We start from the raw sequence: 16,364 nt of genomic DNA on the forward strand, positions 1-16,364 counted from the left end.
TGTGTGTGTGTGTGTGTGTGTGTGTGTGTGTGTGTGTGTGTGTGTGTGTGTATTTAAAAGCGTTCATGGTGTGATAATGTTCACATTAGTGCTTTTTAACCAGTGATTCACATTTTCTGTCTGCAGCTTTGTGCCTTGAGGCAGAGCCGAATATTGCAAGTGCTGCCCTCCGAGCTTCATTGGACATGTTCATGCATCAACGCCAGTCAGTCATCTTGGTGAGCTGTCAGATGAACTCTGTGGGATAATCTAGCACTGCCTGCCTCCTATGGTGAAAACACAGCACACTGGCAGACGTCCTCTCTGTCTAGCAGCATACAAACCAGCTCTGCGCTGCGTCTCAGTCCTTCTGTCTCCTTCAAATGGTGCCAGTGAGGAAAAGCAGCACTGATGCTATACGTTTCTAAAAGCATTGTGTCGCGCAGACATTTTGCTGCGCTACAGTGTTTTTGACTTCAGTGTCCTGTTAAATTAATTATAATATATGCCATTTGTTCATTGAATTAATCTAAAGCAATCACATTTTATAATTCGTCTAAAATTCTCTCTAAAGCAGAATAAAGTGACCATGTGATCCCACACAAGCTTGTGCAACACAGAACAAGTGAATGCTTAGAATAGGGTAATGGATAAAAGGATTTGTTTTCCTATCTCTTGTTCGTTTCGTAGGTTAAAGCTCTATCTCTTTGAACAGGTACTTGACCTTTACCCATCTCTATTTACACCTGGCTGAACTCTGAAATTGTTCCAGGCCTTTCTTTCATGTTACTCCCAAAAACATAGGAGAAAGAAAGGCATTAAACTGCAAAGGTTGGATGAAAGCGAGGCTTAATCTTGCTGCTAGCTACAGAAACTCTTTACTTCAGTACTCATCCCCCCACCCATATTTCCCTACACGCCCTTTAAACCCTCCAAAAACACCTCTGCCCTCTTTTTAACCATTTTCTTTCCACAATCTTCCGTGTTTTTGCTTTTTTTTTAAAAATTGTTTCTCTGTTATTTTTGTCTCCACTAAAGTTCATAAACACAGCTGCTGAAAAAATCCCTAACAGCTTTTCTGATAACCCACTCCCCTTTTACTGAACCACACTCTCGCCGTCCAGTCTCTAATTTGGAGCCAAGACACACATGCGTGCACAACCAGAACGGACACACTCGCATACACAGATGCTAACTGGGATCCCTGAGGGCTTGGCTGGTTTCTTGTCCACCAGAATGCCTGCCCTGGCGGGGGTTTAAGGCCCCGCTGCTAACTGATTAGCTGCAGCAATGTTTGAAAGCTGAGAATGTGTGTGTGGAAGCAAGAATTTATCACATTTTAAGCTATAGTGAGTCCCTGTGATATGAAATCAGAGAGAGGATTTCAAAAAGACAGACAGAAGAGAAATAAGAGAATGCAATTGTGTAAGATGTGTGGCTTCCTGTTTTGATAAGCCCCAACTGTCTGAAGAGCCATCCAGACACACAGCCATGCATACACGCACAGACACTTTCCTGGCTCTAAAAGAATCAAGCTTGGGACAAAGAAAGGACAGGTTAGTGCGACAGTCTACGGTGATCAAACCAACATGGCCAGCTGTGTCTGAACAGTGCTTCAGACTCTGCAGATCCCTCAACTGGTAGAAAGAAGAATTTACCACATGAAACGCAGAGGTAAGGAATAGGAACCCTGCTGCCTCTGCCTTATCTAATGCTGCAGCTGTGAATGTGTGCGCTTGTTAGTGAGACATTTTTCAATTCTCAAACACCAGTGGTGATGCTGTTGCTTCTGCAATTGTGTGTATCTGTGTGTGTGCGCCTCTGGGACAGTTTTACCTTGAGGAACTTGTAAAGCAGGAAGGTGAACCAGTTGGTGAGCATCTTCTCAGCAACCGACTCCGTCCTGGGAGACCGATGAAAGAAAATGGGAGAGAGAAAGGAGAGGGTAATGGGTGAAGGGTGAACTGGAAATAAAAGACAGTAGTATGTGCCACAAGTGGAGCGTAAAGTCTCTGTATGAGGAGGTTTTGGCATCTTGGACTGCCTGGTTATAATCTATGGTCAAAAAAACAAACATTTGAAACACGCTTGCATGTCAAAGACACTACATGACATTATCAGTCTTCATGCAGTTAATCTTCAGACAACCAAAGAAAAAGATAATGTAAGAAAGCAAATCCTTCAGTTTCTTACATTGCTCCATCCCCTCTTCACACTACCTCTAGGCAAACCCACTAATCTTCATTAAAAATACAGCAATTAGTATAACTCGCTAACTTCTCTCGTTAATCACAAACCTGCCATGTAATGAGGGGAACCTCCGCACGTGCATGTGTCAAGCAAACACGTGAGCAACAAGTGCATGAAATGAAAACCAAGCAATTAAATGACTTATTGTGTCTAATTGTGTCTAAACCGGCACTCTAGGTATGTGGGTGGAAACAGTGGGGGGGGGCAAATAAAAATAAAAATAAAAATCTTTCTCTGTGTTACCGCCACACTTTCCTGCTTTTCACATTAGAAACACTTGTTTTCTCTTATATAGACGTGGGGTACACCTGTGTTACTAGGTTATCTAACTGGGCCACGTTCCAATACTTATCGCAAATATTAGTCGTTCGGTCATTAGGACGGCCCAATGGGTGAAATGTGAAGACAGCTACATTATGCTGAAAAATTTTCATGCCCAATAAATAGTAAGACAGAAAAGAGGAAACTCTGGAAACTAGGCCAATGTAGTAGTAAAAACCAATAAAGGCCTGTAGCACAAATGAGACACGTACTCCTACGCTTCCTCAAACCTTCCTGTTTGACTGTTGGATTTACTGAATGGATGCAGAGCATTTTTTCTTTTTCATGCCTGTCAGCAAAATAGAGAATGAATGATGAGGCAGCGGAGAACGCAGGTACAGAAAACATAACGAGTGAATAAACCGGGACAAACCCCGTTTCTGAGCACGTGACGTCCACTGGTAACTTCTAATCTATGCCCCTGAACATCATTTTTGAACACGTCGTACGGGAATAAGCGATGACGCATTTGTGTTTTTGCCAGCTGCACACAGACAATGAATCTCAACGCACAGTATACAAAACAACTGCACCCAATGCAAAAGTATAATTTCATCAAAGGAGGTGGAGATCCCCATGGGAGAGGACTTTTACATCTATCTATTGACTAAAAAGACCTAAACAGGGTGAACCATGTGCAACAATTGCAGAGCTTATTAACACCGACTCCTGAGGCAAGTGTAGTTAACAGGGAGAGCGTGTTGTGACCATACGCCCCAAGAGGGGATTGGAAAAGACTTCACACAGGCACGCTGGCTGAGAGTCATTTATTTGATTAGATTTTTAATTAAATATCTCTCCGAGGAGTAGGAGAAGAAAAAAAATGTAACTTTTTTTTATCATTTAATGTCTAATTCCAATTTATTTGGAGACAGGCCATTTCTCCAATTGTGTCTTTCCTTAAATATGTGTATCCTTTTCTGCTCGGCTGTCAGCAGTAGCTCATTTTCCTTCTCTTTTCTCCCTCTGCCTATCTCCTCTGTACTACCCTTCCCTGTTCTTTCTCCCTCTTTACCATCTCTCCTCTATATGTTTCACCCTTCATCAATTTCCTTGTAGCTCAAGTCTCCCTCCAGCCACTTGCCCTCTTTTTCTGTCAATCACTATTTCACTACCTTCTTTTACTTCAGCCACTTTTATCTTGCTACCTTTTCCCGTTTCACATCTCATTTTTGCCTTCCCCTGTTTCTTACTTTCCCCTTTCCCTACCAAATCCTTCTCTCTTTACTCTTCACACCAACTCTTGTAAATCCTCCTCTCCCTCTTTGCATCCCCTGCATCTCTTGTATTTTCCCCCCCTCTTCATCTTTCTCTGTGTGTTTGTGAGAAATGAGAGAGCAGTATGTCTGACTGTGGCTCCAGTGGGACTGTATGTGTGCTCAGGGGTGTAATCCTCTCTGACAGGGACAGGGTTGAGAAATAGAGAGGAGGTAACGTCACACAGGCCTCTAAAAGCTGCAGTCACTGTCCCCTGCCTTCCTCCCTCATAACTTCAGCCGCAAACTGAAAAAATACATCACTCGATACTCTGACAAAGAATATATGTTCATGTTCTCCTCTTCCCTTTTTAATGCTACAACAGGTCTAATTACGTGGATTATTTGAATGTGCAGCAGCACTGACATGACGAAATGAAAAATTAACACCACTTTTTTCCCTTATTTTTTGTTGAATTTAATATAATTAGTCAGGGTTTTTTGTTAGGGTGCTTCCTGTCAAGAACATCCCAACACAGCGAATATAATAAAAAGGAAAAATACCTGAAAACACACACGCACAAATGCATTTCCTCAAACCCGAACCTGCAACTAACTGGTGCACGTGTGGCATGTTTTTTTCCCCAAAGCCAGGTTTTAGCCCTTTCCCTCCCCTTCTTATTTCCTGCTTTTTGTACCTCCTGAGTAAGAGCTTTGGGTGGTTCTTGCTTTCCAGGTTTTTGTCAATGAGGTCAGACAGGAGCTGTTTGAGGACACCGGTGGCATACTCCATCTCTCCTTGCAGTGCTGTCATGATGAGGGAGGCCACGTTGCCCCTGTCTCGCATAGAGAAGGACCTCTGTGCTTCCAATGTGCGAATGAAGGTCAACAGAAAGTGCTTTTTGGTGAGTAGCTGGCCAAACAACGTCAGGGCCTTCTCCACATTGGCGGGTACCTGAAGGAGAAGGGGACGGAGGTGATGAAGGGGAAGGAGAATTGGGAGAAGAAGGAGTGTTGAATAAAGAAAAGAGAGGAAGTCAATTGTTGGACAAGGAGAAGATAAAGTGAATGGAGGTGATCACGGTAGGTTTAAGGAAGCATACAATTCACAGAGGAGAAGAAGACAACGAAGAAGGAAAGGGAAGGTAGAAGGTTGGTAGAAAAGAGTAAAGAAAGATCAAAGATAGCGATATAGGGGAAAATTAGATAAAGAGACTTGAAAAGATTGAAAATATGATGAACTGGTTGTGAGTTATAGCTGTGCAATGGATTCATGAGTATGTTTTAAAACAGGATTTATCAAATGACATGAATAAAGAGCCACATGTGCTCTATTTTCTCTCCATGCATAATCATGTCAATACTCTTATATTTTCCACATGCATGTAGGAAACGGCACATTGCAGCTTTGAAAACCTGCCTACTGTTGAACCAGTTCTCTCTATCCTACAACCCTCACTGTCATCCCTTTTCCCTCTTCTCCTCTCAACGTAACTGGCAGGCCTCCCCTTCTCAGGTAAAGAAAGTGAGGCTTGAAGTAAGAATGTGAGCTTTAGGCAGTAATAAGAAATTGATCTGCCTGCTAGCGCACTATTGTGGCTTGTGATTGCCTGGGCCATCCAAATGAAAATCCAATGTTGCGCTACACTATCCCTTTGGAATACAGTTGATAGCACAAGCAGATAGTGAATTCCTCTAAAGCTTGTCTCTGTAGTCATAACCTTATGTGCATGTCAGTGCACCATGCATGCATTTTCCAGGTAAATGCGTGCGTGATACTGTAATGTACAGAGAAATGACAGTGGTACAGGTGCATCTTGCATTACAGTGTCCACAGCGCTTGAGTTCATGTTAGTAATAGAGTGTTTCCTCTTGAGAAACGAACAATAGTAGAGCGGAGTGTGTTTTATTGAACATGTGAACACTGCTTTTTCAGGAGCCTCAAACAGGCTCAGTACTGTAGAGGCAATCTATCACTTGTGCGGAGTCTTAGTGGAGCTCAGACATTGCCCCTCAAAACAGCCACAAAACTAGAGTTTGTCCTGAGAGTTTGGACTTGAACCCTTCTGTCTGATATCTTGGACTAAGATGCAGTTTTAGAAGGTTTGGATTCAGATTGCCTACCTCTAACATGATTTTCAAATCTCACCTACATGAAATCTATGAAACATTCCCTCATCCTGTGTTTGTGTGTGTGCAGGGTGCTCTCTACTGACCCGTACCTCCATCTCCTTGAGAACAGGGTGGTCCTCAATCCCAGGAAAGAGGACCCTCATGGCATAGGTGCGGTAGTCCAGGAAGGGGATTCCTGCTCCATCCAGCTCCTGAGTGAGCTCATGGATGTCCGTCTGCAATTCTGCAAAGGCTGAGAAAAGAAACGGGAAATGCTTACAAATGTATTTTAAGTTCCAAAAGAGAGACACATTTCTCAAGATGAAATAAAGAGCAGACTGCCATATACAAGACTGTTTAGTTGATTTTGATGACACATTTAGTTGGAAGTGGTGCTCTGTGCAGTGTTTAGCATTGTCAGCACTAGCACAACACAAAGGGCTCATTTAAACACACTTAATGACTATGACTTGTCACACTTCTTTCTTATATATCCCAAAACAACCACTGCTTAATAGATGTAAAATACATCTGTTCATCTGCAAAAACATTGCAGAAGCATTTTCCTGGAAAACTGAGACATTCTGATTGGTATTTATTAAGTACTGGATGGGGTCAAATTGGATAAAAACGATAAAAAACAAACAAAAAAACTACTAAGGGGTAAAGCTGGGCATTAAAGATTTAAAGGTGTTTATTACTATGTTAAATACTTTCAATTTATATTTTTAAATAGTCAAAAATTGGGGAAAAACATGCAGAAAAGAGAACCATAGTTTTCAAAATAATCACACTTAAGATCTTGGCTTGTCATGCCATCAATCTGATGTTTGGAAACATTCCTGAGGAGGAACAGAAAAAAGGAACATGGATGATATGAAGAGAAGGTGGAGGTGTCTCAAAGAGCAGCAGTGAAAAGCAGCCTTATGGGATCACTCTGTGCTAAGAGTGCAAAGAAAGAGAGAGGGAGAGATGGCTGATAGAGAAAGTATTCTGGAGCTGCTCAGTGGCTGGAGGGGAGTTCAGGATGCAGTTGCACACATGGCAAGCCTGTGAGTACACACACATTATACACCGCCACCTCTCATGCTTGTATTCCCGCACACACCCACACACACACAGTTTTTCTGTTGTACCCCACAGCTGAACACATAACCTTGTGCCCAGATGATTTATGTGAACGCACATGTCAATGTTTTCACACTTTTCCATTCCCACAAAGTGTGTGTTCTGACCCCATTCTGTATACTCCACTGGCTTCACGAGCCACATCTAGAGGGAAAATATGGGATCAAATCCATTCTCTCACACATCACATGTGTAGTGTATACAGCTAATGGTTTTGGTGGACTGCCCCAAATCTATTTTATAAACATAAAACTCCCTTGAGGTAGAAAATATACAGCTATATGGTTCTATTAGCACAGCTCTGTGTGTGTGTGTGCGCCATATAGCATCATCCAAAATACACTAACACATGGAAACACAACTCAAACAAATAACGAAGCAAAGCCCAGACTAACAGATGGCTTGTGTCACCCTGTCCCTCTCTTCTAATCTCTTTTCTCCCTCCCTTCCTCCTTTCAAAGTGACATCTTAGAGGTCACCTTTCTCCCCCTTATGGTTACCTCCTCTTAACTACATCCTTCCATCTTTCTCTCATTTATCCGTTTAGTTTCCTTCTCCACCTCTCAGCATTATTCTACACAACTCTCTTTGCAAGCCTATAATGTTTTAGTTGATGTCCTGGCTAAGCCTTTCTTGATAGAAGGACTTTATTTCCATCATTCCTTATTCATCTCAAATAGTCCCTTCTCTCCATGTTGTCCTCTTATTTGTCCACCCAGCTCCGTCTGCCACTACATATTTATCTAGCATCCTCCATCTTCCCATCCAAGCACACACACTCTCCATTTTGAAATTTGTTCTCCGATATTTCTTTTCTCTTCTCTTCATTTTCCCACTCCTTGCATAATCTTCCTGTCCATTTCTTCTTCTTCTGCCTCCCATCTACTCCCATGACTTCTTTGCCATATTTATCTCCCTCACTCTCCTCCCACTCCAAATCTGCCCTCTTGTCTTCCAGACAGTACTGACAGAGAGGGACAGACGGGGTCAGGGCACATGGACTCACTTCTACACACCCCAGCCAATCACAGTATGACCTGCAATGTGAGTTTAGGTCTGTGTGATTGGAGGTAGTTGCAAAAGAGCAGGACGTAAAGACGCGAGCATCGGGTGAGATGAAGGAATAGCACGCAAAAAACAAACAAACCACAAAATCATCCTCTGAACAGATGACTGACAGTTAAGACTCAAGGAAACTAATCAGATAATCCCAGGTTGTGGCCACAGTAAATCAATTATCATAAATCAGCATAAATAAAGCTATTGCGTACCAATCTTTTTTTTGGTTTTTTTCCTTTTTTACATTAAGACCTGGCTCCTACATGACCCACAATGCAACTTGGCCACATGTACTTTATCCAGATATTCAGGTGTGGTATTAAATCTCCCTTGACATTATAAAAATGCAACTGACCTCTGAATGAAAATTTATATTTTTATATTTAATAAAAGCACAACAAGTCAGTGGAATGAGTAACAAATAAATTTATGACATACCTACTATATTTGACATTCACTAAAGAAATGCAACAAGTGAAGTGATCTCAAATTCAAACGCATTGCAATGATCAGAGTTATCAGTATTCCCCTTCCCTTTCTCCCCATCTGCTTTTCTCTCTCTCCTGCCAGACAAACCCACAACAGCATCAGCAGCTTCTCACTCAATCCATGCCGTCTCCAGCCAAATGAATATATGCTAATGTATTGGTGTGTAAGTTTCTCTCCATCTCTCCCCCCGGTTCAGCAGTTGCCAAACCACTCCTTCCTTACAATCTCACACTTCTGTGCCCTGTCTCTATCTAACCTCCATCTAGCCCTCCCCCTCTCAGTGTGGATGGTAGCGAGGCCAGCCAGGCAGCTCTCTCATGGGGTGGAGAGCCAACATCTGGTGGCTGGCTCAGATCAAAGTAGTCCTCTGGAAACACACCAATACCCAAGCTCGCGCATACACACACACACACACGCACCGCTGCCACCTAACAGCGGAGGGACAGTTGGCAGTGAGAGTGAGGGGGAAATAGAGAGCGGGAGAGAGAAATGGATAGGACTACTGAATGGAAGTTGTTCAGCTTTTTAGGTAAGCTGCAGTGTGGGAGAGATTTGGGGGCATGGGAGTTATTTGTGAAGAAAGATGAGAGAAGTACGTGGGAAGAGAAATAGAAAGAAACAAGGAAATACCAACATAATAAAAGTGGGATTTCTCGTTTTGAGTGGCTAGCATCACACCCCTGACACACAGGTTTTGTTTGGACTCACCTTCCTTGCACTCAAGGGCCACCCTAGACTCCAGGTTGTCCATCTGCAGCTGTAATCGCTTTAGAGTGCGGTCGGCATCCCGCGACTTCCTCTTATAAGCAATCAAAACCACAATGATAACCAGCAGGAGCAGTCCACCTCCTCCTCCAATACCAATGATGGCAGGCAGGGTGAGAAGGCTGTCTGAGTAGATCTGCAGTGTCCCTGGTGAGTATTCAAAGCCTCCAACACGCACCTACGAAATAGACACATTCAGAGGAGTATACTATTTTGCCTGGAGAGCAGGCGCATGACAGACAGGACACACTTACTCAGAACAAAAGCAGATTGGTTGGGACAGTATGTGAAAGAGAGATGCTGCAAACTACTTTTCTTTTTATCAGCTAAGAAATAAATTAGCTGTGTTACAGGTTTGAGGAGCTATGTATGACTCTCGCACTGTGTAACTGAAACAATCACAAATGTATCCCACATGATGATTTTAGCCCTACGATACAATTAAAATGTATTTCAAATTTTATGTTGGCAAAGTAAGTTGTGCTAAGTAAAGCCAAGGGCAGGCTAAAATCCCCCAAAACTCTTTACATGTCTGTCATATCTGTGCTTTGAGACAATTTTTTTGGGAATGAGCAAAAGAACATATAGCTTTAGACACACACACACACACACACAGTTCTTGCTGACAGAAAATGGGAATTTAAAAACCCAACAACATTTGGATAGGTTTCTTTTCCTCTTCTTTATCCTCCTTTTATTTCATCTTTAACTGGCTTAAGTCTATGAAATAGCAAATAGAGAAGGGTAAAAATAGACAGACCTATCACACCCACTAGGCATTTTTTGGTTTCTATTGAATATCAATACTATTGAAATCTGAAGGAGGATGCCAGCCAAAACCAGACTGATCAAAAGCCTCTAAGACATAAATACAGTTGCAAATGCTGCCAGCGTATAAGAGAAGGGATACGTGTGTTCATCTGCTTGCAGCTATATGAATGGGTAAAGGAAATCTAGAGTAATTGAAGAGATTTAAGTCTGATGGGTGGGGAAGAAAGAATGAGATGAATGAATAAAAAGGCAGGAAGTGGATTGACATTAAAGAAGGGTGATGAATAGGCACAGTGGAAACAGCAGAGGGAACAGGGGCTGCAGCGGAAAATAGGAGAAATGTGAAAGCCAGATGCACCAGCAATGGAATGAATTACAAAAAACAAACAAACCCTAAATGAAGCAGGTTGATGAAATAACAGGTATTTAACACAGGATCAATATAACTTAGAGAGAGATGATGTTCAGGTTTTGTAAAGCCAAATCCTTAAACCTGAATGACACAGTGATCTGCTCAGATTGTGATAAGTCAGGGGTGGAAGAGAGAGACACAGCACGCAAACGGAAAACATTACAGAAATGTAGATAGACCTGAAGTTTCACTCACAGTGACTTTGTGTTCTCCGGTCAGATTAGGCCATTCGCAGAGCAGCTGGCTCTCAGACAGGGTGAGAATGCAGGGCGTCTCCCCGATCAGCACTGTGTAGTTCAGCTTAGCATTTCCTGGGGCTGCAGGAATTAGGTTACGACCCTGGAAACAGACACACTTATGTTACTTACACACAGTCAAGTCTATGGTGGTTGATATAAACAGAGAAACTATACAAAAGCAACATAGTTGGAGCCATGACCACGGTAAAACAAACACTTGTCTCTGATTGGCTCCGAGGTATATGTCAACAGTTCATCCACTGCCCGATGTGCAAGGTGCTGTAAAATGTAGGTAACCATAGCAACAGCACTTCTGATGCTGCCAGATAATACCTCTCAGAGAAACCAACTAAAATCACGAGTTAAACTGTCTGCAAATATGACTATTACTGTGATTTTTGTGAGGTCCCAACCTGTTTTCCTTTAATCTAACACACTAACACTCGTGGTGTTTTTTCATTTATTCAGCTGAAGGCTTACATCACAGCGAGCTGTCGAAAGACTCAAAAAAATGTGTTGGTTGCATTAAAAGTATTGAGTCCAGTAAATAAATCTCTGCTTTGCTTCTGTGCCATCTTCACCTACCCTTCCTCATGCTCTCCATGCTTTCCAAAGAGGGGGAATTAATTGCTGGAAAGTTTTGATGGACTTCTAATTTGTCTGGAATTATTTAATAGGATGCCATTTCTTTGCAGCTTATTTCTGCAGCTTCTTTTTTCCTTTTTGAACCGGGAGCATGGCAAGGCAATCAGAGCATTTCATTATGGTGATATTTAAAGTTACAGAGGAGAGACTCATGAGTCTTAATTCTAAAACTCCACCCAGATTGGCTGAGAGAAAAAAGGTTTTAGTTTTCCATGAAATTGCGTGATAATTTCCTCCCTCGTTCCTGAAAGCCTTTGAAGTTCAAGGGGAGAGGTGACATGACAAAAGGCAGCATAAGTGGGAGGGGTAAATTCGCTCTGGATTCAAATGCGCGCTGCCTCTATGGCTTAGAGTAAACATGTCTATGAAGTCTCTCTTTAGAAGTTATCGTATAAAATCTGCGCAGGTGGCACAGCAATGCATGGGCCCACTTTATAAACATTATTTCCCTTTGCAACTGATTTTGAAAAGCAACTTAAAAGCAACTCTTTTTTTTAAAAATGTCTCTAAAACCCAATGGAGACAGCAGGTGGAGAAATCACATCTCTCGAAGCTGACACATGTAAAAGAACGACGTGTTGAAAGAAACGCGAGAAAAAGGCGAAAGGGAAGAGCCTATACAGAAATGTCTGGAGCAAATCACCTCAAATGCACATCAGTGTCTTATCAGCTGCACTGGAAGCTGACTGGGAGGCATCTGGTTATATTTTTTCAATATCTATTTGAGAGATTGATTTGTTAACACTGTTGACAATACTCGATATTACTAGCACACTGCTACATGTATCTGCCGTTACTGTTTTCTTGTATGTCAAGTGAATGCCAGCACTCAACTAACCTTTTATCCTCGAGTCCTGGGATATGGGCACATTAATCCCTCACCTTTAAAGGGTAACCTTTCGTAAAAAGCTTTAATATTAAATAATTACAAACTCAATTCATAACATATTTCTCCACCCATTCCAGGTAAACTATGTGAAAGAGGAGACACAGGCACAAAGAAAGTGATGCAAGAAGAGACCGATGAGGCTAAAACAAGATAGAAAACATTCTTAGAATGACTCAAGAACAAAAAGAGGCATAAAGAAGACAAAGGGTTTAGTGGAAAAAAGAAAAAAAAAAGTCAAGAGTAAAGTCAAGAATAAAAAGACAAAGAATGTGATGGATGTAAAGTAAAGTCAGGCTGAACAAGGCCAAAACAGATCAATGCTAAGAGCACAAGGCAATTTACCTTGAGTATGAGTGGTGAGCTGGGCTTCAGCTCCAGCATGCCGGTGGGGCTCAGAGGTTCAAACACAGGGTCCGGGTGGTAGCTAAAAGTCTCGTTTACCACCAGCAAAGAGCGCACGTCATCCATGACAAAGCCAATCTCATCAGGACTGCTGCCCACATCCGAGAAGCCCTTGTCAGATCCAGCCACAGAGGGCGCCAGACACACCATTACGGTGTTGTTGAGGACCGTACAATTCTGGTAAGAGAACATAGAGTGGGGACAGGTGATGAATAAATTAGGAATGCAGGAGGAAAAAAGTAAAAGGAGAAAAAACCAAAGAAAATGAGAAGAAGTTCAGATTGAGAGGGTGATTTATTTCCTATTTAACAACCTTTCTACTTTGTTTAAAATGCCATTTTGGAATGAAATTAAAACAGGTAATTGTTTTAATCTTTGAATAAAACATATGTTAATTCAAGCGTAATCAATAATATTTATAAGAGCTAAAACACAGGTATATGGTGTGAGTGATTAAGTGTCTCAGTAATAACATAATGAGGAAGAGGCTGGTTTAATAACATCAGTGTTGTAATCAGTGTTGATATCATCTGGAAATTTGCCGCGGGGCACGACACTTAAATCAGTCACCGTAGAACAAATTAGACTGTAATGGCAGAGAATCTGGAGAGGTCAACCTGGAGCTGATAACACAATACAGCAAGAGAGACCTTTGCTGATAACGCAGCATGTCATAGCCATGCATTATGTGCCATATGACGCATACTGAAGCTGGAGGCAAGACATAAAGCACAACTGTTTTTATAGATCAATAGATGCATTAACCAAGAAAAATAAAAATGGTTGCAGAGAGGTGAGACAAGGGAACAACAATGGATATTTTTACTTTTAGCTAAGAGTGGGAGTGGGAAAAAGGTTAGCTAAGCCCCATGGTGCTAGGTGAAGAGAGGGGGATTTGCCAGAGCTACTTTATTGCTGGTTGACATTTCAAAGGTTAAACTGCTAAAAGGAAATTCAACATCAAAAACAAACAGAAAATGGGCCCTTGGCTGGTTGACCGATGGGTCAGGTGTGTGAGTCTGTGTCCCAGGAGTGTGTGTGCGCGCGTTATCACCTTTTTTTCATGGATAAGGAGAGGGAGCCAGCATCAAGACAGTGTGAATGAGAGACCTGCAGTCTATATGGGCTTTAGTCCACCTTACTTGTCCAATCAATGCATTTATAATGTGAAATAAAGTGTTTACAGGTGTCCAAGCACTCACATTTTCCGACTTGGCAGCTCCGTACTTGGCTCTCATTTTCGGCTCCTTGATGGTGGCCAGATTAGTTCCAGTAATGGTCAACTTGGTTCCTCCACTAAAAAAAAGAAAAGAAAAGAAAGATGAACATAAAGTTAATCAAGACAAAAGGAGAAAACAAACAACCAATAAAAATATAATACATTCTCTGTGGGAGCAAAGAGTGCCCTCCAGTTGGTGATTCGCCATTTGCCACATAGTCACTCCTGCTGTAGTCTTTCACTCACTTAATCATGGAGGCTGACTTTAAGGAAATGATTTCTCTGCTGTTCAAAGTGTGTTTAAACAGCTACACAGGCTGCAGTAAAGAACAGGTAACTTTGTAGCATTACGCATGAGAACCTGAAGCTTCTGGCCTCCCAATACCAGCCTGAGACCCAGGGGACGTTTTCAGAGTGTACCGAAACTGCAAAGCGGTATGAGATATACATGGCAAAGCAACAGTGTCAGTGATCTGACATTTTCTGTAACCTTTACACCTGTGACCTATTCAGATCTATGTGACGCTGAATAGTAGGGACATGGCTAATACGGGTGTGGGGCCTATTCCCCTACAATGCCTTCTCGTCAGCCTCTGCTGGCCTGCGATGCTGAACTTTATCTGATGTGAGGTGTTCTGACAGGAGCTAAATAAGTTAGCATACAACTAGCATAGAAAGCTGGAGTAGAGAAGCAACACACAGCTATTGTGTGTACACAAAGACACACGCATAAAAATACAAATCATATACTCAATCATATTTCACACATTTTGCAAAAGGCTAGGACTCAAAAAAAAGAAGTGCCACAGCACTGTTTAAGTGAAACTGTTGAACAGGAAGCAAGTGCAGGTATGGAGGTGAGGGCAGTCTCGGGGCCTGAAGTAACACTATCCCTCAGAGGGTGATGGGGCTTGAGGAGCTAGGAGGACGAGAAAACTGCCTGAGGGGAGAAAGTTTACCGCTTTTCAGAGACTTAAAGGTACTAAATGAGGCTGAACAGTGTCTGCTGTAAAAAGTGGGCAAAGTTATTTTTATGTTTTACAGTTAGTTTCACGTGTTGATGGAAGAACAAAAAATTCTGTTGTCGAGGTATAAGGCAACGCAAAAAAGTCCGTCTGCGGTAAGACTATTTCTATGAGGATCATCATTTCCATAGATATAGCGCAAACTACATGATGTACTGTGTACACTGTCCTACTCTGTGTAAACATCCTGTAGTGTCCTGCAACTGCTGCAAAGCCATGTATGTGTGCGGTTAATCCAAGAAACTCCTCCTGAAAGAGTGAGAACAAAAAACTCTGTAGTCAAATTTGTGAGAATGAGCACTCTTTGCAAGAGCTCCAGGAAGAGGGTCACCAAAGGGGACACAGCGACAGCATAGCTTGATAAATAAATAAATAAATAAATAAATAAACGAAAAACACAAATGGCCCAGAGAAGCATGCGACTCCTACTCTGGGAGCACTGACTGAAACACCAAACACAAGCCGATTGTTAAGGTTATTTAGCCCCAAGGCTGACGACAGTGCCTTCTCCTATCCTCAACCTTTCATTCATTCCACTCCAAATTAGACTCTTTTTCCACTCACACCTGTTTCACATGATGAAAGATTTAGAAGTAAGAAGTGGAGTAAGAGCTGATACTTCAAAATAAATATCTGAGATATAAGATAATTTACTATGCCTTATCCTGAAAAGCTTTTTATGTGAACTGTCTGCACAAAGTACAGTTACTTTTGAAAAACAACTTAATACTGACAAATCTGAACGAAAGGCGAACATTATTTAACTTGCTGAGCATCTTGGAGCAACTGTGTTTAGATTATGACATGCAATGTTTATTGGTTTTTCATTCAGGATTTACTTTTGAACATGTTTTCAGAGCTGTAAATGAACTTTTATTTAGTCATTTTAAGTAAAAGCAGCAGGAAAACACCTACCAAAACTTACACATGTGACAAAATAATTGGAACCACTACAGTACGTTTGAAGTAAATGAGAGAGTCAACAGTGTGAGTGTGTTTTGGTGTGTTTGCTGGCTTCATTTCTCAGCTGAGAAGTATGGGAGTTTCTAGGTCATGCTAGTAAGCCCATTAGCATGTGGACGCTTTTTTCCCCCCTCTCTCTCCACAACACAGCTTGTGTTTGAAGAGGAAATCTTCCTGTGGCTATGTAGACTCATTTCAGTAAGTCAAGTAATATTTACAGATACATCTCTGCTGCAGCTCATCAACTAGCAGCACTGCATCAGGAGTCTCCTTGACTGCTGTTCCTGCTCTCAAAGATTTGCTTTAGAAACATAAAGATAAACTGAATAAATAATATGTTTAGAAAAGTAAAACAAGTGTGACAACGGTGAGGGAATACGCTCTCCACAAAGTTCACATTTCAGAGTAGTTGAAAAAAAGCCAATAATTTGCTCTAGTCATCACCGGTGATTAATAATGTATTCATGCGTTTGTATTTGTTTTGTTCTGTAGCTCTAGGT

At 41.8% G+C, this 16,364-nt stretch overlaps 1 protein-coding gene across 4 annotated transcripts in view; it reads right to left on the reverse strand.

Annotated features, from left to right (window-relative positions):
* The window catches only part of plxna1b (plexin A1b), a 175,638-nt gene that overhangs the window by 9,022 nt on the left and 150,252 nt on the right, over window positions 1-16,364 (reverse strand). For 2 of the 4 annotated variants that reach the window (XM_005731319.1, XM_013910375.1), the window contains exons 17-23: window positions 13,860-13,953; window positions 12,598-12,834; window positions 10,678-10,821; window positions 9,243-9,477; window positions 5,969-6,111; window positions 4,445-4,701; window positions 1,816-1,882 (exon numbers count right to left, since the gene is read on the reverse strand). In XM_005731319.1, the coding sequence (XP_005731376.1) occupies window positions 1,816-1,882; window positions 4,445-4,701; window positions 5,969-6,111; window positions 9,243-9,477; window positions 10,678-10,821; window positions 12,598-12,834; window positions 13,860-13,953 (1,177 nt within the window). Of the gene's footprint in view, window positions 1-1,815; window positions 1,883-4,444; window positions 4,702-5,962; window positions 6,112-9,242; window positions 9,478-10,677; window positions 10,822-12,597; window positions 12,835-13,859; window positions 13,954-16,364 lie in introns of all 4 variants that reach the window. The other 2 variants (XM_005731318.1, XM_013910374.1) reach the window with 1 other exon arrangement.

The sequence above is a fragment of the Pundamilia nyererei genome, unplaced genomic scaffold (genome assembly GCF_000239375.1).
Source record: "Pundamilia nyererei isolate P.nyererei 1_Seehausen unplaced genomic scaffold, PunNye1.0 scaffold00042, whole genome shotgun sequence".
Classification (NCBI taxonomy): Eukaryota; Metazoa; Chordata; class Actinopteri; order Cichliformes; family Cichlidae; genus Pundamilia; species Pundamilia nyererei.